Raw genomic sequence first — 25645 nt, 5'->3', positions numbered from 1 at the left:
TAATAATAATAAAATTTTAAAAAGAGAGAGATGCTATTTCTTGGAGAGGGATGCCATACTTGAAAGATAGAGGATCAGTAAAAGAAAGACTCTCAACAGTAGTAAATGACAGAATGTCTCTGACAATGGAATCAAGTGTGTCAGGGATAAAAAGGATGGTGCAGGAGAGGAGAGGATTCAGATCTGTTGTTCATAGTGTCACTTTGAGCGGTAGTCAACTCACGTTACCTAACAACAACAACATTAATAGGTTAAGGGATCTAAAGAGCGTTTGGTGGTCTAGTGGGTACAGAGTTGTGCTGCCAACTTGAAGGCAAGAAATTTGAAACCACCAGCTGGTCTGAGGAAAAAAAGATGAGCCATCACCTCCCATGCAATTTACAGCCTCTGAAGACCCACTGGAAGATCAGCTGTCGGTTCTGACTTGGGAAAATGAGGAAAGGGAGTACGTGATTAGTAGCTTATCCTAAACATGCTAAGGGAGCTCTGGTGACTTGGTGGTAAGGAATTGTGCTGTCAATGTAAAGGTATGTGGTTCTAATCCACCAGCAGCTTCAGGGGAGAAAGATGGGCAACCTCCTCCCATATGATTAACTGCCTCTGAAAACTCACTGGGGGTCAGGTATGACTTGGTTCTGACTTGACGGTATGAAGTAACAGCAAACACGCTATGTTAGAAACCATCACATAATTCTATAAGTGAAAATATATATGCGTGGATTTAAGGCTCAGAGGTCTGATGGCCTTCCTAGTATCCCTCCAGTAGTACATGGCAATCTTGAGAATCTGGACAAGCCCTGCCTGGCATTTCCCCGCAGGGAGACACTGCACTGTGCTCTCAGGTGGCTCAGCTTGACAAGCTTCCAGGCTCCAGGCTTTGCTTCTGGCTGGTCTCCCCTTGGCAGTTTGCATCCCAAGAGCTTCAGGGAGGGAAAAGGTGAGAAAGGTAAGGACTTCAGAGAGTTGTTTCCTTCTAGCAGCCAAGTCAGATTACAAGGAGGCAGCGTCTCAGACTGCGCCTGTGATCAGACAAATCCATCTTCTCGGTGGGAGAAGCACCTGTTCTTGGCTCTCAGTGGAGAGAGGCATGCTGACCTGTGACTTAGACTGTCTCACTCAGCCGCAGCTGTCCCTGCCTGCCTCTCTGCCTCTCAATGGCCACTTCCAGCCTGCCTCCTACCCACAGGACAGTGCAGCAAAGACGCTCTCCAGTGCTCATGGTCTAATTTCTCACAACCTCCCAGTGGATAGGACTGAGGCCAGAAGGCATCCCAGGCCAGACCAGTGGTTTGCAATCCTTCATGCAGGTTTGAATCACCACTGGGAGCTTGTACAAAGCCCAAGACTCACAGAGGAGTCCTGGTGGTGGAGTGGGCTAAGTAATGGGCTGCTGGCCAGAAGGTGAGCATTTCAAACCCACAGCTTTTCCTTGGAAGAAAGGTGGTAAGCGCCTTCCCATTAGGATACAGTGCCTCAGAAATACAGTGGAATGTCATCACGAGTTAGAAATGGTTTGATGACTGAACTGTGGTCCTGGTAAGACTCACCCAGATTGCTGACCTCAGAGCCTCTGAGGGTGTGGGGCTCAGGCAAGTAATGTTGGTTTATTTATTTTTTTTTTGTCTTTTGTTATTTTTTTTTTTTAGCTAATTGTCAGCAAATCCTCTCACAGAACCTGTGGAGTTTTTATTAATATCCTTCTTACAATGATATATTTTTTAAATTTATTATTAATTTCAGTAAAATTTTACAGAAACTTTGGATTTCCATTCATTCATTGTTGCACTTTTCTCCCCTCCCAACCCTCCCCCCTCGTACACTACCCTCTTGAAAAAGTAAAACAAAAATTCTTTCATTGTTTTACAAACTCTCCCCCAGGTCCACTCCACCATGTAGCTTTCACTCTAGACACCTGTCATGACAAAAATACTTAATCACATATCCCTTTTAAACAGTTTTCTCCCTCATCTGTTTCAATGCCGTATACATTATGGAACCTGTCTTTCTCCGTCTCCCCCCAATCCTGATGTCAATCCTGTTTTACAACAGTGGCACCATGCAGTATTTGTCCTTTTGTGACTGAGATACTTCACTCAGCATAAGTCCTCCAGAGTCACCCATTTTGAATAATATTGTAGGAGTTCCTTGTTTTTCAATGCAGTGTAGTATTCCATTGTGTGAATATACCACAGCTTCTCTATCCATTCGTTTATTGATGGGCACTTAGGTTGTTTCCAACTCCTTGCTATTGTGAACAAAGCCGCAATAAACATGGGTGTGCATATATCTGCTTGGATGTCAGTTATGTTCTCTTTGGGGTATATTCCCAGTAGTGGAATTGCTGGGTCAAATGGTATCTCTATTAGCAACTTTTTGAGAAAGCACCATACCACCTTCCACAGTGGTTGCACCATTTTATACTCCCACCAAAAGTGAGTAAGGGTTCCAGTTTCTCCACAACTTTGCCAGCATTTGTTGCTGTTAAATTTTGTTAGTCTTACTGGGGTGAGATGATATCTCATAGTTGTTTTGATTTGCATCTCTCTTAGAGCTAGGGATGTTGAACATTTCTTCATGTGCTTGTTAGTCATCTGAATATCTTCTTCGGTGCAGTGTCTGTTCATATCTTGTGCCTATTTTTCTATTGGATTATTTGCCTGTATCTCATTGTGGTGCTCAAGTATTTCATAAATTCTGAATATAAGTCCCTTGTCTGATATGTCATTACCAAATATTTTTCCCAGTCTGTGGCTTCTCTTTTTACCCTGTTGGAGAAGTTTTTGGATGTGCATAGGGATTTGATTCTTAGAAGATCCCATTCATCTCTTTTATCTTCTCCTGGTTGTAGGTTTTTCAGGATAGTTGGAAGACTGTTTATGTTGTGGATTAGGACTTCTAGCATTGTTCCTATCTTTTCTTTAATGAAGCTTATAGTCCTTGGTTTTAGTCCTAGGTCCATGATCCACCTTGAGTTGGTTTTTGTATATGGAGTGAGGTGAGGATCTTTCTTGAGTCTTTTTTAAAATTTTTATTTTATTTTATTATTTTGTGTGTGTGTGTACTATCAAAGTGGATCTGACTGGTACAGGAGAAGATTGTCCCCCCTTCTCCAGCAGAGCATCTGGTGGATTTGAACTGCGTACCTCTGGCATTGCGTGCAGCTTCTTGCCACTAGGCCACCAGAGTTTCCAAATCTTGCTTGAGTCTTTTGCAGGTATGTTTCCAGTTTTGCCAACACCATTTGTTAAAAAGGCTGTCATTTCCCCACATAACTGATTTCATCACCTTGTCAAAAATCAGTTGACCATAAATACATAGGCTGATCTCCGGGTTCTTAATTCTATTCCATTTGTCCATGTGTCTGTCATTGTATCAGTACCACGCTGTCTTTACCACCACAGCAGTGTAGTAGGATTTGAAATCAGGGAGTGAGATACCTTCTACCTTTCATCTATTTTTAAGGAGTGCTTTGCTTATTCATGGCTTCTTTCCACTCCAAATTAAACTGAAGATTGCCTTTTGCATCTCGTTGAAGAAACAAGTCGTGTTTTATAGTTTAAGTTCTCTAGGTGATTCCAATGTGCAGCTAACACAAGAACCACTAGCTCAGTCCTAGTGCTTCTTAAACTGTAATGGGTGTGAGAAGCTATCTGGGCATTTTGGTACTAGATTCTGATCTTCAGGTCCAAGTTGGAGACTAAAATTCTATATTTCTAACAAGTTCCCAGGTAGTGCTTGTTTAGGTTTGTTTTCAGACTCTATTCTTTAGGAATACCACTTAGCTTGTCAGACTGTGGTTATGAGCATTGAAACTACGGCACCAGCATTTCAAATCCTGGCAGAGCCGCCACAGTAGACAAGTGTCAGCAGAGCTTCCCTCCAGTCCAAAGCAAGTGAAGAAGAAAGTCCTGAAGGTTTACATCTGAAAAGCAGTGAATTGAAAAATCATATGGATCACAACCGACTCACTAATTTGGAACTAGTTTTCCAGAAGGACTGATTGCTGGAGGAGGATATCACATTTGGTCAAGTCGTGGGGCAACAAGAGCAAGGGAAACCTTTCATGAGATGACTCGGCACAGTAGCCGCACATGGACTTGAACAAGCTGGCAGCTGTAAGGGTGATGCAGGACCAGGAAGCATTCGGTTCTATTGTACATAGCGTGGTGGTGATTTGGAGTCAAGTCAGTGGCGGCTATCTATCATCTGTCTGCCTGGCCACCTATCCATCTCGTTATTGTAGCATGAGGCAAGAGGAGGAAAAGCTACTCATACATCTCAGGATTGATGAGCTGTATATGAAGGCATTTTAGAATTGTCATCCACCATCCATCTATCCATCATCTATCTATCTATCCACTCAAAATATATTGTTCTAAGCCCTAGAGATTGTCAACATTCTTACCTCTAAGAGATCACAGTCCAGCAAGGGAACTAGATACAGAAATGACACTCCACCATAATTCATCATGCTACGAGCATTTAGTAATTGCTTCTTGTATTCCATATACTGAACGAGCTCACTTCATTCCATTTTATGAGTTATTTTGTTTAATATTCAAACACTTTCCGTTTACAGATGAGGCACAAGGCCCATGGAGCTAGGTTTTGATCTGAGCACTGTCAAGGTCACAAGGGCTGGTTCTCCCCCTTAAGGCCTGTAGCAGAGTATGGGGGTGACAATGAAAAGTGTCATGTTGGAAGAATGGATGAAGAAACGATTGTACATTTGCAAAACAGAGTACTATGAAAATCTGAAAAGAATTCTCAAAACACTGTGTAACATGGACAAATCTAGAGGACATTGTGCTCAGTGGAGTAAGTCACAAAAGGACATATGTTGTATAAGACCACAATTATAAAAAAACAAACAAACACACACACAACAAACTAAAGGAAGGTTTGTACAGAATCACTTTTGAAGAGTAATAGGGATGGGAAGGGAGAAAGAAGGAGTAACAAGTAATAAATAGATATACTCAACCTCATTGCTGTTGGGAAGGTACCAACTCACAGCTGATCCTCCATTGTGTCTCCATTGTGACTTAAAATAGCACAGGAGGAGACTGGTCATCTTTCTTTCTTGGAGCCAATGCTAGATTTGAACTGCCAGAGAGACATGACCTTCAGAACAACAGTGCACCAACAGTACCCAGCGACTACACCACTGGAACTTAAAAGACACTTGTTTTAGGATGGATGATGGGAAAGGCAGTAAGAAATAAGTGGATGATCAGGTATTGTGGACACTGTAAGTGATGTCATAAAATAAATGTATACGGATCATTGGATAAAAAACAAATAGGCTTTGTAAATGTTCACTCAAATCATAATAAAAGTACTCATTTATAAAGGGAGAAATAAAAATTTTTTAGCCATACTCAGTGGGACAAAAGGCTGGTAGAGCTCACTTGTGTAGGCTGAAGGATGCTCACTTCTCCTTAGAACTGGTTTGCCTGAAGCCAATGAGTAGATTCAGGTGAATTCCAGATGGTACAGCCCAGAAGACACCTTCCGCAGTGCTATGAGAACTGGAATAGCATGAATTTAAAAGCTGGACACAGATAACATAGTCCACAAAGGCGATGTTCTACCTATTACTTTATAGTGAGTAGCACCTGGGGTCTTCAAAGCCTATGAGTAGTCATCTAAGGTGCAACTATCTGTGCTTCCCTGTCTGGAACAAAGGAGAGAAGAAAAGCAAAGATGTTTTGAAGTAGTCAGTGCAAAGGACTAATAGGCAAATTGCAATTTCTACAACCCTGACACCAGAAGAACCAGACAGTATGAAGCTAGATGGTACCCCCGTGACCACACCAAAGGGGATAACCAAAGAAGGCCCTGGATAGAATTGGGGAAATGTGAAACAAAACTCACAATCATAAAAATGGCTAGGCTTACAGATCCGCAGAAACTGGTGCTATCAAAACCAGCACGTGGAGAGATGTATGTCATCAAGCCATTCAATTTGAGACTCACACTAGGTATCAGGCATACCTGACTGGGAGTGTGCTCTGAAGGGAATTCAGAAGATATGTAGGACAAGCACACCAGATAAGGTCATACAGCTTGCATACTGCACAACGGTACATGCCAGAGGCTGAAATTCAGCACCAGTCCTTGCCCAAAGCCTTGCATTCTGATGCAGAGTTGTAGCTGTACACATTCAGAACACTATTTGAAGCACACAGGCACCATCTATTTGTTAAATCTTATAAACATGCAAGCAAAATACTGCCGAAGGTCATTCAAAATTGGCTAGAACAGTATACAGATAGAGAACTGCCAGAAGTTCATGCAGGATTCAGAAGAGGCCATGGCATCAGGGCTATCATTGCTGATGGCAAATGGATCCTGGCTGAAAGTAATGAATACCAGAAGAATGTCTATTTGTGCCTTATTGACTAAACAAAGGCATTTGACTGTGTGGATCATAACACATTGTGGCTAACATTGGGAAGAATGGGAATCCCAGAGCACTTAATTGTGCCCATGCGAAACCTATACTTGGACCAGGAGGCTGTTGTACAAACAGAGCAGGAGAACATTGCATGGTTTAAAATTAAGAAATGAGTGTGCCAGCATTGTATTCTCTCTCCATACCTGCTCAATCTGTATGCCGGGAAAATTATTCAAGAAGCTGGACTCTATGAAGAAGAATGTGGCATCAAGATCAGATGAGATTCATCAATAACCTGCATTATGCAAATGATACAAACTTGCTTACTGAAGTAAGGAAGACTTGCAGCACTTGTGGCAGAAGATCAAGGAATGCAGACTTTGGTATGGACCGCATCTCAGTGTTAACAAAATAAGATTCTTACCATTGGGCCTATAGGCAGTATCATGAAGAGATTGAAATTGTCAACAACTTCATCTTACTTGGATCCACAATTAACACCCTTAGTACCAACAGTCAAGAAATAAGGAGACACATTGTGCTGGGGAAGTCTCCATTGGGGATCTCTCCAAATTACTGAGGAGTAATGATGTCAGTTTGAGGACTAAGGTGCATCTGATACAGGCCATAGTCTTTCCATTCATTTGGTATGTATCTGAGAGCTGAAAAGCGAATGAGGATAACAGAAGAAGAATTGATTCCTGTGAGCTGTGGTATTGGAGAAGAGCACTGAACATCCCATGGACAGCCAAAAGAAGAAATATTTCTTAGAGAGAGTGCAGCTAGAGTGCTCTTTGGAGGCTTTGCCTCACATTCTTTGGGCATGTTGCTAGGAGGGGATATTCCTTGGAAAGGGACATGATCCTGGGAAGGGTGGAGTGTTGTCAAAGGAGACAAAGACCCTCAACTAGGTAGACTGATATGGTGACTGTTGCAATGGACTCTTGTGTGTCAGGAAGTGTTAGGATGGCACAGAATAGAACAGGGTTCATATCTTTTGTTCATAGGATTGTTATGAGTCATATTTGACTCAACAGCACCTAACAACAACAGCACATCCACAAGATGAGAGGGCCTGCATACCAAAGTAGATCTTGAAAATGGCACCAGAAGGAGAAAAGACAGGTTGTTGTTAGATATTGTCAAGTCATCTCCAATTCACAGCAACCCTAAGTAGAGCAGAAGAAAACCCTCCTCCAATTTTATACCATCTTCACAATGTCTACTCTGCCTAAGCCCATGGTTCAATTGCTATGTCAATCCATACAGTTTGGGGTCTAAATGATTCAATATGTTATATTTTTCCAACATGATGTCTTTCTCCAGGGACTGATCTCTCCTGACAATGCTCCCCAAGTAGGTGACATGAAGTTTCACCATCCCTGCTGCTAAGACACACTCTTGCTATAATTCTTTCAAGATAGATTTGTTTGCTCTTTTGTTAATCTTTCCATATTCAATATTCAGCAGCACCACAATTCAAAGGGATTAATTTTTCTTTAGCCTTCCTTACTCATTGGCTAACCTTGTGTATATGAAGCAATTGAAAATATGGCATGGGTTAGGTGGATTTTCATCTTTAAAGTGGCACCTTTGCTTTTAAGCACTTTAAGGAGGTCCTAGCCTGCTACCCAGTGTAATACATTATTTGATTTTATGACTGCTGCTTCAATGAATGTTGGTTGTGAGTCCAAGTAAAATGAAATAATGGACAGCTTCAATCTGTTATGTATTTAAAATGATGCTGATTATTGGTCTCTTGTGAGGAATTTTTTTATTTATTTTTGTTGATGTTTAATCCATAATCTTTGACCTTCATCAGTAAGTATCTCAAGTCCACTTTCAGTAAGCAAGGCTGTGTAATCTATACATATTTAATGGTTCTTGCTCTAATCCAGATATCACATTCTTCTGCACATCGTCTAAATTCTCAGATTGATTATTCAATGCAGATTGTAAGATATAATGAAAATATGTAAATCTGATGCATACTTCTACTGATTTTAAACCATTTATTATGCCTTATTCTGTGAAGGACTGCTTCTTAATTTATGTACTGATTCCAAATGAGCACAATTAAGTATTTTAAAATGTCTGTTCTATTCAACAATATTCACAATTTATTTGGATCCATATAGTTGAATGCCTTCACATAGTCAATAAAATACAAATTAAACATCTTTCTAGTATTCTTTACTTTCAGCCAAGATCCATCTGATGTCAGCAGTGATGTTTCTCATTCCAAGACTTCTAAGGCTCGCTTGAATTTTTGGCAGTTTCTTCTCTACATATTGTTCTAGTCATTTTAAAGTTATCATTAAGATTTTACTTGCACATGATATTTGATAATTTCCTCATTCTGTTGGATAACTTTTATTTAAAAAAGGACATCAGTATGGATCTCTTCCACTTGGTTGTCCAGGTCTTCCAAATTTCTTGGCATAGACGATTGAACACATCCAGAGCTGTTTGTTGAAGATATTTCAGTTGGTATCCCATCATTTTCTTGGGCTTTATTTTGCACCAATGCCTTCACTGCAGCTTGGGCTTATTCCTTCAGTACCATTGGTTCTTGATTACGTACATACCCACTGACATGGTTGAGCATTGGTCAATTCTTTTGGATTAGAGTCCCTTTTCCATTTTCTTTTGATGCTTCCTGTGTGTCCTTCAATATTTTCCCCACAGAATAATGCTTCAGCATAACAACTTGAGACTTTGATTTCTTTTCTATTCAGTACCTTCATCTTGAGTAATATTAACTGTACTCTTCACTTTTGATCTTCTAACTCCAGGTCTCTTAGGTTTTGTTAAAATAGTTTGTGTTGTCTTATCTCATTGTCTTTTAAAAACTATGTTCAACACTTTTACTTCATCATTTCTTCCTTTTTCTTTAGCTCCTCCACAATCTAGAGCAAGTTTATGAGCTTGGGAACAGCTTTACCTCAGTCACATTTGCAGTGTCTTCCAACTTGAGAGCCTCCTCTTCTAGCACTGCATCAGTTTTGCTGCTATTTACATGGCTTTCAATGGCCCATTATTTCAGCAGTTGATGGTCAGCCCTGCTTTCTATGTCTAGTCTTAGTCTGGAAACTCCTGTCCACCATGAGTGATCCTGCTAGAATTTGAACTATCAGTGGCACAACTTCCAGCCTCACAGAAGCACAATTGCTATGATCACAGTATGACAAGTTGGAAGAGAGATGGTCTCTATCAAGAAAAAAGGTCAAAGAAAGGAAGAGAGACTAAAGTCCCTATACATTTTGTTGGGGCCATATCCCCTGGGGTGGAGTTTGATGAGTTTATGAAATGTCATTTACACCTCTAACCCACAAGAAAAATAATGAGCTATCTTTAATTTCCGTGACCTCTAAGGACTCCTTTTAGCAATAATCTCTCAGGAAGAGCCTGCTGATAGATAGTCCAAAGATGAATGCAGAGCTCAGTCCACTTATAAAGATGCAAATTGCTAGCATCCTTTGTGGTTTTGTTGTTGGTCAATACTTAGATTTTCTTTTGGGGGGTCCTTTAAGATAAATATTGACTAAGAGACAATATTGACATTCCTGTGGGCAATCAGTTTCAATATTCATCTGAGGATTGCATGGTCAGATACTCTCTCTGACCAAGTAATCTTGACATTCTAGTGCTTTCTCAGAACTGTGCACAGAGAGCTGGGGGACAGAAGCTGCTGAGAAAGCACTGGCCGGAGCCTAGTTCTGCTTACTGTGGTCTGCCTGGCTGGGCAGTGTAAGAAGGGTTATCATAAGGATCAGAGTAAGCCCCTTAGTTAGTTGTATATTACTTTTTAGTTCATTTGTTGTTGGTTTTGGGAATATAAACAGCAGAATATACACCAATATAAGTGTCTACGTGTACAATTAAGTGACATTTATGATTAATCATTCTCATTCTCCTTTTCTGGGTTCCTCCTGTTCTTATTAACATAAAATAACTGTGCCCTAAGGAAACTCTGGTGGCCTAGTTGTTAAGGAGTTGAACTAACAACTCAAAAGCAGGTGGCTCAAATTCATCAAGCACTCCAATGGAGAAAGATGGGCAATCTCATCCACCGTGATTTACAGACTCTGAAAACCCAGTGGTGCCTTAGCTATGAGCTTGACAGCAATAAGCTGTAGAATTGTTTTGCTGACCCATAAGCTTCCTATATATTTTTTCAGTTGCTACCATTAATTTGTTGTCAGAACAGAGCAAGGAAACACTGCATGGTTCAAAATTGGGAATGGCATACGCCAGGGATGTGTCCTGTCTCCATACCTTTTCAACCTGTATGCAAAACAGATCATCCGGGAGGCTGGAGAAATGTGGCCTCAGGATTGGTGGAAGATCCATAACCAATCTGTGTTATGCAGATGACACAACCCTGCTTGCTGAAACTGAGGAGGACCTGAAGCGCTTGCTGCTGAGGGTCAGGAACTGCAGCCTTCAATATGGATTGAGGCTCAATGTCAAGAAGACAACGATTCTCACCACTGGACCAATTGGCAGCGTCAGGATGGATGGTGAAGAGATTGAGATTGTTCACAGCTTTAGTTTGCTTGGCTCCACAATCAACACTCTTGGCATCAGCAGCCAGGAAATTAAAAGATGTGTTGCCATGGGAAAGTATTCTGTTAGGGACCTCTCTAAAGTACTCAAGTGCAACGGTGTTTCTCTGGAGACAAAGGTGCGTCTGGTACAGGCCATGGTCTTTGCAATCACTTGTTATACATCAGAGAGTTGAACAATGACCAAGGAGGATAGAAGGAGAATTGATGCTTTTGAGGTTTGGTGTTGAAGAAGAGTGCTGAAGGTGCCATGGACTGCTAAGAGAACAAACAGATTCGCCCTGGAGAGGGTTAAACCAGGCTGCTCCTTGGAGGTAAGGATTCTGAGGCTCCGTCTGACATACTTTGGTCATGTTGTAAGGAGAGACCAGTCCTTGGAGAGGTATATCATGCTTGGGAGGGTGGAGGGCAGGCGCAGGAGGGGAAGGCCCTCTGGGAGATGGATTGATTCGGTGACTGGGGCAATCGGGATGAGTGTGTTGGAGGCAATGAGATTGGCACAGGACAGAGCAGAGTTTAGAGCTGTTGTACATAGGGTTGCTATGAGTCGCAAGTGATTCGACAGCACATAACAACAACAACCACCACCATTAATTTGATCTGACATAGATAAAAAGGCATAATAACCAAGGTGTGCACTCTTTACTAGCTTAATTAAACTATAATTTGACTTAAAGATGACTTCTGAAGATATTTTGTTTTAATGTTTAAAGATATTCTCAGGCAATAGAGTTGAGGGTTCCAGAAAGAATGAATTCTGTGAGAATTTAATCTGTTCTAGATTTTTCCCCACTATGATCAGAATTCTTCTATGAAATTTTGTATCAAAAAGTCCAACAATGGTAACTGGACACCATCCAGTTCTTTCGGTAGCCCTGCAAAAGACATAGTTCCTCATCAAGACAATGAGGCCTACATTCTATTTCTCAGTCTTCTTGCTCCATATGAATAAAACCAGTGTTGTGTCTTGGGTGTCCTCCTACAAGCTTTTCAGACACTAGGTACTACACAGCCAACTTTCAAGAGGTTGAATAGAAGTATTAACTACATGTTAGGGCAATCAACTGGGATGTCTTATGCAGCCACACTCCTGGATATACAAATAAAGGAACCAAATATCATGAAGTATTTTGTGATACCTGGGAACCATTACGTATATATGGCCTACATCAGGTCGACCTGATCCAGGTCATGGTCTTCGCAATTACTTGCTATGCATCAGAGAGCTAGACAATAACTAAGGATGACAGAAGAATCTATGCCTTTGATTTGTGGTGCTGGAGAAGATTTTTGAACATATCATGGACCACCAAGAAAACAAGTAGGTCTGTCTTGGAGAGGGCGAAACCAAGTCTCTCCTTGGAGGCAAGGATTTTGAAGCTCCACCTCACATACTTTGGGCATGTGGCCAGGAAGGACTGGTCCATGGAAAAGGAATGGTAGAGGGACAGCACAGGGGAGGCAGACCCCAGGTGAGATGGATTGATATAGTAATTGGAGTAATGTGGGTAGATGTGTCCGAGTCAGTGAGACTGGCTCTGGATAGGGCAGGCTTCAGAGCTGTTGTATATAGGGTCACTATGAGTTGCAGAAAACTTGATGTCACATAAGAATAACAACAATAACAAGCATTAGCTGTTACTCAATTTTTGGATAATTGTTGTATATACAGCTATCACACAATATTTTCCAATTAAACTTTTTTACAAGTGTACAATTTATTGGCAGCAATTATATTAGTAGGGTATACAACTGTATCTTTAATCAATTATTCCATATGCATATTCCAAACAATAATATAACTATTCCATCTCCATAAACAAAAATTTATGGTTTATGGTACTCCATAAGTAAGAGTCTTCCTCTGTGGCAACAAGTAATGAGTTTGTTCTCTATTTTATGCTTGTTCTTGTCTTTTCTATATAAGTGACATCATACAATCTATGTCCTTTTATAATTGAGATGTTTCACTTAGCACAATGATTTCAAGCTCCATCCATATTTACAGCATATACCAAAACTTCATTTCTCTTATTAGTATTGAGGGATAAAATCCAAACTGTACTGACGACATTAGCAGAAAACAAGAAGCCAGGAATTGATGGAATATCAATTGTGATGTTGCAACTAATAGATGCAATGTTGGAAGCATTCACCCATAGAGGACAAGAAACTGGGAAGATAGCTACCTGGTCAACCAACTGGAGGAGACTTATTTATAGTCATTAAAAGGAAATATAATCAAACAGAGTATAGATGTTATTGAGCAATATCATTAATATTATATATAAATAAAATTCTATCAAAAATAATTGAAAAGTGGTTGCAGCAATGCATCAATAGCAGACTACCAGAAATTGAAGCCAGATTCAAGAAAGGACATGGAACAGATTATTATCATTGTTAATGCCACATGGATCTTGGCTGGAAGCAAAGAATATCCAAAAGATGTTTCTTGTGTTTTATAGACTATGAAAAGGCATTTGACCAAAACAAATTATACATAGCACTACAAAGAGTAGATATTCCAGAACATTTAACTGAGCTTATACAGAACCTGTCGGGTAATCTTTCTAATCAAACAAGGGACACTGCCTGGTTTAAAATCAGGAAAGGTGTATATCATGGCTGTATCCTTTCCACATACTTATTCAATCTGCAAACTGAGCAAATAATAAAAGAAAATGGACTATGTGAAGAATAATGTAGCAGCAGGATTAGAGAAAGCGTAATTAAATCAAGGAAATAGTCAAACCAAACCCACTCTGGTGAAGGTGATTCCAACAACCTCTGATATGCCTATGACATAATTTAGTACGCTGAAAGGGAAGATGACTGAGAACAATTAATGATGAAGATTAAAAGCTAAATTACTGATCCAGCTTTCAGTATGGATTATGATTTGATGTCATAAAAACTAAACTCTTCACAATAAGCAAACAAGACAAATGGAAAAAAATGGAAGTCCTCAAGGATTTTATTTTACTTAGATCTAGGATCAGCACCTGTGGAAGCAGCTGTCAAGAAATCAATTGATGTATTACTTCATTGAGAAGATCTATTGTAAAGATGGGTCTTTTGTAAAAAACCAGTGTATTCAAACTTTGTAAATAAATCAGAGTAATATTAAAAAATTAATAAAAAGACCTTTTTATAGCATTAAAAGGACTAACATCACTTTGAAGACTAGGCAATGTCTGATCCAAGCTATAGTCTTTTCATTGCCTCATATGCATGCAAAAGCTCAACAACGAACCAGCAACAATATACTTACTCTTCTTGTTGTTCGGCCCATCAAGTACACTATAACTCATAGTGACCTGATGAACAGTGGATCTGAACCCTGCCCTATCCGAAGACATCCTCATTATCTCTGATATAGTTGAGTCCATTGTTACAATCACTGTATCAATTCATCTTGTTGAGGGTCTTCCTTTCTTTCCCTGACCCTCCACATCAACACTGGCAAAAAGGTATTCAACTGTATACATGTGCCATGTGTTATCTATTTATTTATATGTTTATAAGAATTTCAATTGTTTCTACTGTTTTCTTATTATGGATAGGCTATGGTGAACATTGATGTTCAATCATCTGTTTGAGCATCCAGTGTTTTGGGATATAGATGTGCAATTGCTGGGTCCTATGTTTGTCTTAGTTTCAGTTTGTTTGGGTTTTTTTAGAAACCACCACACCGTTTACATAATAGCTGTACCATTTTGCTCTCCCACCAGAAATAGATAAAACAAACAAATAGTCAAACAAAACACTGACATGGAGGTGATCCCAACTGTTGGTGAATATCCGCCGGATTTCTGAGGCTGTAAATCCTTATGGAAAGGAATAGTCTCATTTTTCTTCCATGAAAATGTTAGTAACTCAAACTGCCAACCTCCTGAGGAAAAGCCCTATAAGTCACACACTATGCTGTTGGATAAAGATGCCAATTTCCTCATATTATCATCAACATTTTCTAGTTAAGTCTTAGCCATCCCATTGAGAATTTATTTTTTTCCTCATGATTTTTTTAAATTATTTACTTTGTCATTGCTTCATTGCTTTTTAATTTTTTTTAATTTTAATAAAAGTTTACAGAGACATTGGATTTCCACTTATTTATCTGTTGTATACTTTCCTCCCTGCCTAACCCTGCTCCCAGTTCCCTTTTCTCTTTGAAAAGTAAAAATAAATAAAAATAAAAATTCATTCTTTCATTGTTATACAATTACACACCCCCACCCCCAGTCCACTCTACTAGGCAGCTTTCATTCTCGACTCTCTTCATGACAATAATACTTAATCACATATTCCTCCTAAACAGTTCTCTCCCTCATCTGTTTCAATGCAGTATACATTATTGTAGTTTTTATATGCTTCCCTCTGATAGTTGAAGATTCTGAGCATCTTTTCTTGCTTTGGTGGCCATCTGAATGTCCTCCTTCATGAAATATCTACTCAATTTCTCTGGCTGTTTTATGACTGGGTTGCCTATTTGTTGTTAAGTTGTTGAAGCTTTACATATATTTTGGTAATTAGATTCTTACCAGACATGTGGTTTGCAAAGATATTCAGGAGTGGCTTTTCACTATTTGGGTAAAAATCTTTTGATGAACAGAGATTTTAAATTTTTATGAGTCCCATTTATTCATTTCATTTTTTACCTTTTCTGCTTGTGTTACTATGTTACAGAATCAATTGTTAAAAGCTAGGTGGGAAAACATGGTTCTTGCATTTTCTTTTAGGATTTTTGTGGTTTAGTCTTCACGTCTAAGCTCTTAATCCATTTAGAGCAAAGCCTATAGTCTGGTTTTGTTCATAACATTTTTTTTAATGAATGTTGGGAAAAGAATCTAAGATCAAAATTGGGAAACATATGATTCTAAGGAATTTGGGGATATCTGAGCTTCATTACCAAACTCAGGAGAAGGCTTCATAGGGAAGAAGGGGTCAATCACGATGTCAAGAATAGAAGAAAGTGGAGGGCAGATTGAGAGGGTCAAAGAGTCTTTATTATGTTCCTGTTTTGCAGCAGCTGCTTTATAATTATTATGTTTTAATAATTATTATAATAATGATTATTATTAAAACCATAGGGAATTTATTATTCCCACTTTACAGATGAGTACACTCCACTCAGGTCATAGATGCTGCATGATTCATCACAAGTTGTACAAATTATAAGTAATAGAGAAATAAAAGCTAAAGTCCTGATGCCAAGACCCATTCTTGGGCTCTTTCTGCTGCATCCTCCATGCTGATTAGAATAGAGGACAGGCCAACAGTGGGCTTCATCTGCCCACATCTAAAAGTCCCTTTATGTTTCTCTCCCTCTTTCTCTTTTCCTACCTAGTGGCTAGCAGGTAGTATGAGGCAGCCAGGAAGGATGAAAAGAACCTGGAGTCTGACTAGCTGTGTTTCCTTAGACAATGCACTTAAGTCCCCTGAACCTCAGGAGCCACCTCTATGGAATGCAGATCAAACAATTTAAATGGAGCAAAATGAGACAATACATACACAACACTTAGCACAGTGTCAGCTGCACTGCATGTACACAGTAAGTATTCATCATGATCATTCTTTCTCAGAGGTTAAAAAGAAAGAAAAATATAGCATCAATTATTCCACAGCTAAACCAAAAAGGATTTGGGCATTTTGGATGACCATTTCTCCCTTTTCAATATAATGGACTTTATTTTTATCTGGCCCATTCAATAAATATCAAAGAAACTACTACTTAAGAGACAGATGTGAGGTTATTTCCCAAAATGGAGTTTCCACAATACTTGTGAACCTCAGAGTAATGTCTAAGTGAGGGGAGGGTATACCAGCTTCAGGCCCTCCTGTCTGGCACTGGACTTACATCGACTCCAGCAGCTGCATGTACTGCTCGTCCCCTCGGCCTCCTTCCACTTCATGGTCCAGCTTGAGGATGATTTCATTTTCAAACTGAGGAAGAAAATCAAAAGTAACAATAATATTAGACAGTCTAATGATGAAATTAGTCAGCGTAATGACTTAAGGAAATTCTAAGAGTCATCTATTATATAGAATGCAGAGAATTGGAGATGCTCAGAGGAAGATAATACTATGTGTGCCTCTTAGAGTTCCCAAAGCTCACCATTATACTATGGACCAAGTCAAAGGTCATATAGCCCTGGTGTGTCCAACTTGCCATACAGAGGTAATTGGTGGTTACTGTGAAGCTGAACACTGCGACACTGATGTATTAAATGTGATATTGGTCACCCATGGTGGACAGTGTATGGTAGAGTTCCCCGATTAAATCAAGCTTGGATGCAGGAGTGGCATCCACTTCGGTAATAGCTTGCCTCCAGAAATCCTATGAACCTGGAGAAAGGATGAAAGTCGCACAAGTGTAGAGGACTCTCGTCCATAGATTCACTATGAGTCGCCTACGACTCGACGGCACTGAACCACAACAACAACTGCCATACCAAATGTGCCTTTTGAAAGTATCCAGAAGGTGGGAGGAGGCCAAACAGCTGGTAAGTACTGGAGCAAAGAGAAAGGGATGGAAGCAAGAAAAGGAGAGAAAGGAGAAAGGAGAGTGCGATGTCAGGCAGTCTTCTCAAATACCATATTGTTTAAGTTAGCTATCAAAGAGTAAACAAATTTTACAGTATAATATTAAAGTAGAAAACCAACACACAAAAAGACAAGGAGCTATGTAAAAGGGGCCTCCATCTCCATGGAATGGCATGATGTCCTGGACAGCTATTATTTCTGACTGACCAGCGTCACACCTCTCCTAATCTTAGTTATGGACTGACCACACCTCCCTCTCTCCAGCTGTGGATACACACCTAAATGGGTATCTAATTTGTATATTCCATTATCTACATACCAGGATTAATAAAGACCTTGGACAAGACAATGTAGAATTTTGTTGTAACTTTTAGCTCAAAGAGTCCTTCTGTTCATTTGAGATGTAAGTCTGAAAATCTAAAGCTGTCAGGAATTATCACAATGAAAGAGCATGTTTGAAAATGACTCCTAGACAGAGGGAAACAAGGCAAGGAGATGAAAAGCAATAGAGATATGATACCATTTTGGGGCCCTTGGATCTACTCATACCTGAAGTTATCTTAATTTTACTGAACATGAACTAATAACTTCCTTTTAGATAGATATATATACACACACATGGAATTATTACATATAATATACAATATATATTATATTAGTATGTAATATATTTCTATATTTTATATATATTTATTTGGAAACACGAATGGCATCCACTTCCTAAACAAAATGCCTCTGGAAACTCTGTGAACTTTGATAAATGACGATAGTTATAGAAAGACTTCAGGCCTTTTGTTGATAGGGTCACTATGAGTCATACTCAATTAGACAGCAATCAACAACAACAACAACAAATATCAAGATCAAGAAAACAAAGATTCTCACCACTGGGCCAATTGGCAGTATCATGATAGATGGTGAAGAGATTGAGATTGTTGACAGTTTCAGTTTGCTTGGTTCTATAATCATCATTCTTGGTACCAGCAGCCAGGAAATTAAAATATTATTATGTTGGAAAAGTCTACTGTCAGAAACCTCTCCAAAGTACTGAAGAGCAACAATGTCAGTCTGGAGATTAAGATGTGCCTGATACAGGCCATGGTCTTTGCAATTACTTCCTATGCATCAGAGAGATCGAAAATGGATAGAAGGAGAGTTGATGCCTTTGAGGTGTGGTGCTGGAGAAGAGTATTGAATACAACATGGAATGCTAGGAGAATAAACAAGTTCATCCTAGAGAGAGTGAAACCAGGCTGCTCCTTGGAGGCCAGGATTCTGAAGCTTCATCTGCCATACTTTGGACACGTTGCAAGGCAGGATCAGTCCTTGGAGAGGAACATCATGCTTGGGAGAGTGGAGGGACAGCGCAGGAAAGGAAGACCATCGATGAGATGGATTAATTCAGTCATTGGGGTAATGGGGTTAGGTATGTCGGAGACAGTGAGATTGGCAAAGGATAGAGCAGGATTTAGGGCTGCTGTACATAGGGTCGCTATGAGTCTCAGGAGACTCAGCAGCACACAACAACAACAACAACAACAACACACACACACACACACACAGAGTTGTAATGTACTTTCAACTAGGAACCAACTCCCTGCAGAGAGTTTTCAAAGGCAGTAAATTACACAAGAGGATATTGACTATCTTTATTCATTGATGAGTTGGTGGATTTGAACCATGAACCTTTGTGTTGGCTGTACAACTCCTTATCAATGAGCACCAGAGCTCATATGTGAGTATGTATGAAATATGAATCTCCAAACTCATCAGAACATCCTGCACTAAAGTAAGAGAGTGATCTGTCTTTCTATTTTCGATGTCAAGAGGCATTTCATCCAGTGTAGTTCAAAGCTTAATCAACATATTTTCTAGAAAGGCCATGCAGTGCCTCCTTTCATGGCTGCAATGGGGAACAGTTTGCATTGTTTTAATATCACATCTTGAAGAGTCCATACAAATCATCCAGTCAACACCTCTTACATCTTACTAAGCAAAAAGATACTGGTACCTGGAAAAGGGAACAGGGGTTTGGGGAAGGTTACCAAGGTCAAGTCAGCTCTCAAGCAGGGGTTCCTAGTGTCCAACTCAGTCTCTTTACACTCTGTCCTCACAACAATCCACTGGGCTTACCTTTCCATGTGAAAAGGCATGTGAGGCAGCCAGCCTCCAGCTTGGGACAACTCTCTGTAAATGTTAGTTGTTATTAGAGATGGAGAAGACACTTTATTATATTCAGTCACTTATATCTAAAGCCTCAACCACAAGAGTGCTTCCAGCAGGTTCTTTCCAGTGCATTGCTCTGGTGTGGTGATGCATTAGATGTGATGCTGCTAACCCAAAGGTCAATCGTTTGAACCCAGTAACTAAAGATGAGAAGTCCTCTCCTATAAAGATTTACAGTCTTGGAAACTCAATGACGTTCACTATAAGCAAGAAGCAACTTGATAGTAGTAAGTTTAGCTTCAATGCATAAAGAATTAAGCCCTTTTTAGTGGGGAGCTTTATTATTGTTGTTAACTGCCATCAAACAGGCCCCTGATTCATGCACAGTGATTCAAAATACTGACTAGTACTATGCATGCCTATGACTGGCTGCAGATCCTAACATAGTGATCCATAGGGCTTTCACTGGCTGGTTTTAGGAAGATTACCGGGCCTTTCTTCTTAGCCTCTATTAGTCTGGAAGATTCACTGAAATCTACTCAGCATCCTAACAACACACAAGCCTCCACTGACACACGAGAATGGATACATCTGAGGTGTGCTGACCAAGAATAAAACACAGATCTTCCATGTAGAATGCAAGAATTCTCCCACTGAACCACCAAAGTCTCAGATGGAATCTTTAGAGGATGAAAAGGCAGAGAACAGAGCACCTTCTACCCAGTTCAAACTGTTACTGCGTTTGCTAACAGCCCAAGGAGGGAGTCAAAGTTTGTTGTGATTCAGCTGAGATAAGAACAAATTTCCTCTAAGTTGCCAGAGTTGAGAAACTGTTGAAAGAGGTACATTAGGTCTAGGAAGATAGATAAGATTCTGATAAATATGGTGAGAAAAGACATTCAGGTAAGGGGAGCACAGTGAGCCAAGTTGTGGAGGTGGTAATGTGGAGAAAAAGGAGGAAAGCAATTCACTTGAAGCAAAAGGTGAAAGAAATAAAGTTACAGAGCTGAGGAGAGACAGCGTGTCAAGTGTCTGGGTTCCTGGTTTTCAAAAGGGCCATGTCTCTTACAGGATGCATACAGTTAAGTAGCTTTTATATATTAAGTGCCATTCAAAATCATAGGTGCACCAAAAGGTTTGCTTTGTGCTCAGAGATATGTAGTGTGCCAAGTCTAGGGCAAGAAGAAATAAAACTGCAAAACTCTAAGAGGGTGTTGTCATGTTAGGTTGGATAGCTTGAAATAATCTTGGGAAAACTCTTAGGTCTTTCTAATCCTCAGTTTCAGGCTTTATATTAGTGGTTGGCAAACTTTTTCTGGAAAATGTCAGATAGATATTTTCTGTTTTGTGAGCCATACAATCTCTGTCGCAGCTACTCAATTATGCTGTTATAGTATGAAACCACATACAGGGATGACTGTGGCTGTGTTCCTATAAAGCTTTATTTATAAGAACAAGTAGTGGGTCTGATTGACCTGCATAACACAGTTTGTCAAACCAATACCAATATAATGGGCACAACTATAACATCTATATCATAGTTCCGAGGACTAGATGGGATTTGATATACTAAGCTCTAGCAGAGTGCATATGCTCAAGTGTTCACTTTGTTAGCGCATCCTATTCTTATGGAGGCTAATGTTACTGTTATTGTTGCCGAATGTTACTGGAAAGCAGCTCTGGGGGAGAAAACCAGCATTTTTATTCTTCTCTGAGTACTTCACTGGGAAATGCTGGCGCAGTTCCTCCTCGGGAGAGGAATTTCTTTTCTTTGGAGCACAGAAGAAATGGATGGGGTAAATAAGCACTTGTCGCAGGGTCACAAAAGGGCCCTCCAGGAGGGAAATTACAGGGTGTGGAAGAGTGCAGATGCTGCTGCAGTGCTGAGCCCTCAGGGCGGGCTGGGAGGCACAGGCAGTCAGATGCAGGGCTAGAGCTGCAAAGGGGCTACAGCACAGGCTTCAGCATCACATGGCCTCAGTCTCAACTGTGCTCTGACTTTTTCCCCCACTGGTGTAACCTTAAGGATATTACTGAAAGTGTCCTTCTTTTACTTTGTTTTATTGTGTTAAAACTTATATAAAAAACACTTGCTACATTAATCATTCTCATGCATGTGATTCAGTGACCTTAATGTAATCCATCCTGTTGCACAACCATCACCATGATCCATTCCATCTTTCCACCCCCCTTACTAAGCAATGCTTCTCCTTTTCCCCTTCTACCTATCCTGGTGCCCACTAGGACTTTTGGCCTCTATGCAGTCGCTTTTCTAGATATTTCATGTAAGTGGAATCATACAATATCTGTCTTCTGGTGTCTGACTTATTTCACTCAGCATAACATCTTCCAGGCTCATCTCTGCTAGCGCATGTAACAGGGCTGCAGGTCTCTTGGTGGCTGATAATGCTCCATTTTACACATGTACCACATTTTGCATATAAACACATGTGCTGATGGACAGGGAGTTGTTTCTACCTTTTGGTTATTGAGAGCAGTTGTTGGAAGAAACCCGCTGTACCAGCAGGGGCAGATTACCCAGAAAGCAAGGTAAACAGGGGCTGATTTATTCTCTCCTGATGATCTGTAATGAGTTATTTCACACAGGCTTCACCACCTCTGTGAAAGTCTGTCAGGGTTGTAAATTTGAGAAGAAAGTTTGCTTCTATAGGGAGGTGCTGTGGAGAGAGGCAGATGCCAGTCAGACTTAGAAGCAGAATCTTTGGTGTGGAGCAAAATACACTGAGTATTTCTTACAGATTATTAGTAAGTGAGCCACACTAACCTTACTTACTGTGGTATCCAACACTGTGTACAAGTAATAGTGGACCTTTCAGAGGCAGTGTTCCATCTCTCAAATGGAGATGAGAAGCAGTACTCATTTTTATAAGGATTTATTTTTATGAGCAGTACTCATAATGAGAAGACACCCATTAAAGGCCAGCATGGTGTTTGGCACGTAGTCAGTCCTTAGTAATTCTTAGAAATAGCATCGTGCCCCTCTCTTGTATTGTCGCTGCCATCTTCATCAGCACCATAATCTCATTTAATTCTTGTAATAGCCTAGTGAGAAGGGCAGCAGCATCTTCATTTTACAAATTCAGAAACCAAGGTAAACTAGAACCCTTGCATTGAGTTTCAAAGGATGCATACATTTGAACCAGAAAAGTCCAAGAGTACAAAACAAGATAGCCCTCCCAACTATACATTTTGCTATATTATTACATGAAACACCCCCCCCACACACACACACACACACTGTCACTAGGTACAGCCTTGGGCAGAGCTATGGCTGCTCTGGTTTAATTTCAGTTTGATCTCAGGCTACATTACAGGACTGCATCACATCATGGGCTCTTGACTCATTTCAGCCCCTCTAGGAGGATATTTGTCTAAAAGTAACTACTACAGGTTTAGAAGCTCTGGTGATGAAGTGTGTTACTCGTGCTCCTAACCAAAAGGTTATCTGTTCTAATCCATCAGATATTCCTTGGGAGATAGATGGGCATTCTCCTTCTGGAAAGATTTATAGCCTTGGAAACCTGCTGAAGGGTGACAAAGAGTCAGAATAAACTCAATGGCAGTGGGTCAGCCAAAGCTTAAAGGACTTCTACTGGTGCAATGGTGAAGCAAGTGCCCAGTTGCTAATTGAAAGGATGACAGAACTGTTCCATGGGAGAAAAGACCTGGTCCACTGATCCCAAGATTAAAGTGTAATTACTGCCCGTGAGGCAGTTCTAGTTTGTCATGTAGGGTTGCTATGAGCAGGAGCTCCGGTGATTTAGTGGTAAAGGGTTGTGCTGCCAACCCAAAGGCACTCAGTTCAAATCACCAGCTTCTCCTCAGGAGATGAATGGGCAATCTCCTCTTGCAAGATTTACTGCCTCTGAAAACTCACTGGAGGGTCAGCTGTGGGTCAGTTCCAACTCGCCAATACACAACAACAACATGACAGCACATAATCACAACAACAATACACAATATTTGTGGCCCTAAGTCACAAATAGAATATTAACCTAACGCTTGTTAAGAGTGAACCTACCCAGTGGTAACATAGCAGAAAGGCCTAGTGGTTTGCTCTTCTTAAAATTATAGCCAAAACACCCTGTATGGTTGGAATAACTCAATGGCACCTGTTTTTTTGTTTGTTTGTTTTATCCATAGGTTATAATTTAAATAGTCTGACATTACAAAAGCTTGATACACCCTTAAAGAGGTCCAGTCAGCAGAACCAGAACGGAGTAGGACTCAAGGAGCCATTCCACTCAGGGACATACTTTTCTCTGTCAGCAGAATGGCACAGGCCTCATGTTCGCACTGCATCTCCCCTGTGTTGCATATGCTGCTTCTTCTCGGAAACGCGATGTCTATTTCCATCAGCTTGTTCCCCTAGAATGTTTTCTCATCTTGTTTTTTTATCATGTTTCCCTCGGAGGTTTTCTCCCTGAAAGGATCCCAGTCCCTGCCTACTCATGTGTAAATTTAGGGAACAAGGGAACTTCTTCAAAGGTACCATCCAGACTTTGATACAGGAACAGCAGATACAGTGCAACAGGCCCGGATGTTATAGACCAGAAAGATCCCATTGACACTGCTGAGCCCGCCTTTGCCTTTGATCTCCCGTCTTGGGGTGGGCTGGGCTGGGTGGGGCCAGCATTGAGAGCAAGCTAGAGAAGACAGTGTCTTGTGGGAAGGAGGCCTGGGGGAGTCACTGCCACTTTCTAATTCTCTCTGAGTTATATAATCTGTCTGCTGCAATTCATCCCCCAAAGAGCTCAAGTTTAGCATCCCTTAATGGAATGAAAGAGAGCTCTGGTGGCCTCGTGGTAAGTTGTGCTGCCAACACAAACACAAAGGCATATGATTTGAATCCATCAGCTGCTTTGAGATTTCCAGCCCTCTGAAAGCCAGCTGGGGGGTCAGCTATGTGTCATTTCTGACTTGACAGCAATGAACAACAATGACATTATGATACCATTTTGCAGATGAAGAAAGTACGACTGAAAGCAGATGACTAACTTCTACCTAATTGTTCAGCTTACAAGCAACAAGCTTGTAATCTATTTTACATTTACAATCTATCTGATGCCAAAGCCCAGCTGCCTGAACACTGCAGGTGCTGAATACACACTAAATGAATTGATTGCCTTTTATCCCCCATGGTACTGTGTTCTAAACCATCCAAATTGCTAACTCATGCTAAAAACACAGCCTCAATGGCAAAATGTATTAAACTGAAGAATACTAAAATATTCAACAACCAATCACCAACCTCTGTATTCAAGGCACTGTTTAGGCACCGTTCATGACATATGTCAGCTCTTCTCCCTTCTCTGACAGAGTGATGTTCTCTTGCATTCTGGTTGGCTAATGGTTCAGACTCTCTGACTAATAGCTATTTCCAGTCTCCAATTTCAATTTGTCCCACAGGTAACCACTCTCTTTAGTTTCTACCTTTCATGTAATCCACTCTTTCCCACCAACTTCATCAGGAAAGCCCACAGTCCCTCTCTCCACAAAGAATCAGCAGCAAGAAGGCTTGTCTGTCCAGCCCCTGTAGGTAACACAACCAGTGGGCAGTCACCTTCATTATCGTAAACATTTTCTGAACAGTCTTTCCTTGAGTAAAGACTTTTCCCCTAAAATATGTGTGTATGTGTGTATGTGTGTATTGTTCTCAACACATCCAATATTCCAGGAAAATTCTCATGATATCCATTCAACGTTCAAAAATAAGAGAGTTTGCTTTGGCCCTCAAGAAATGAGTCTAATATGCACACCCATGTTAACTGCAGCTTTGTTCGCAATAGCAAAGAGCTAGGAACAACTCAAGTTCCCATCAACAAATGGATGGATAGAGCAGCTCTGGTATATTCACACAGCATTGAAAAACAAGGAACTTATGAAATATTATGCAAAATGAGTGACCCAGGAGGACATTATGCTGAGTGAAATAATCCAGTCA

The 25645-nt window shown here is 40.4% G+C and overlaps 1 protein-coding gene across 1 annotated transcript in view; it reads right to left on the bottom strand.

Annotated features, from left to right (window-relative positions):
- Positions 1-25645, bottom strand: part of DOCK2 (dedicator of cytokinesis 2) — a 736392-nt gene that overhangs the window by 59767 nt on the left and 650980 nt on the right. The window contains exon 34 of the mRNA XM_006884420.1: positions 16829-16914. Coding sequence (XP_006884482.1) covers positions 16829-16914 — 86 coding nt within the window. The remainder of the gene's footprint in view (positions 1-16828; positions 16915-25645) is intronic.

Source organism: Elephantulus edwardii, unplaced genomic scaffold, assembly GCF_000299155.1.
Source record: "Elephantulus edwardii isolate Elephantulus edwardi_28Jun2011 unplaced genomic scaffold, EleEdw1.0 scaffold00033, whole genome shotgun sequence".
In the NCBI taxonomy this organism is placed as follows: domain Eukaryota; kingdom Metazoa; phylum Chordata; class Mammalia; order Macroscelidea; family Macroscelididae; genus Elephantulus; species Elephantulus edwardii.
The sequence above is the reverse complement of the archived record's forward strand: the minus strand, read 5'-3'. Positions and strand labels throughout refer to the sequence as shown.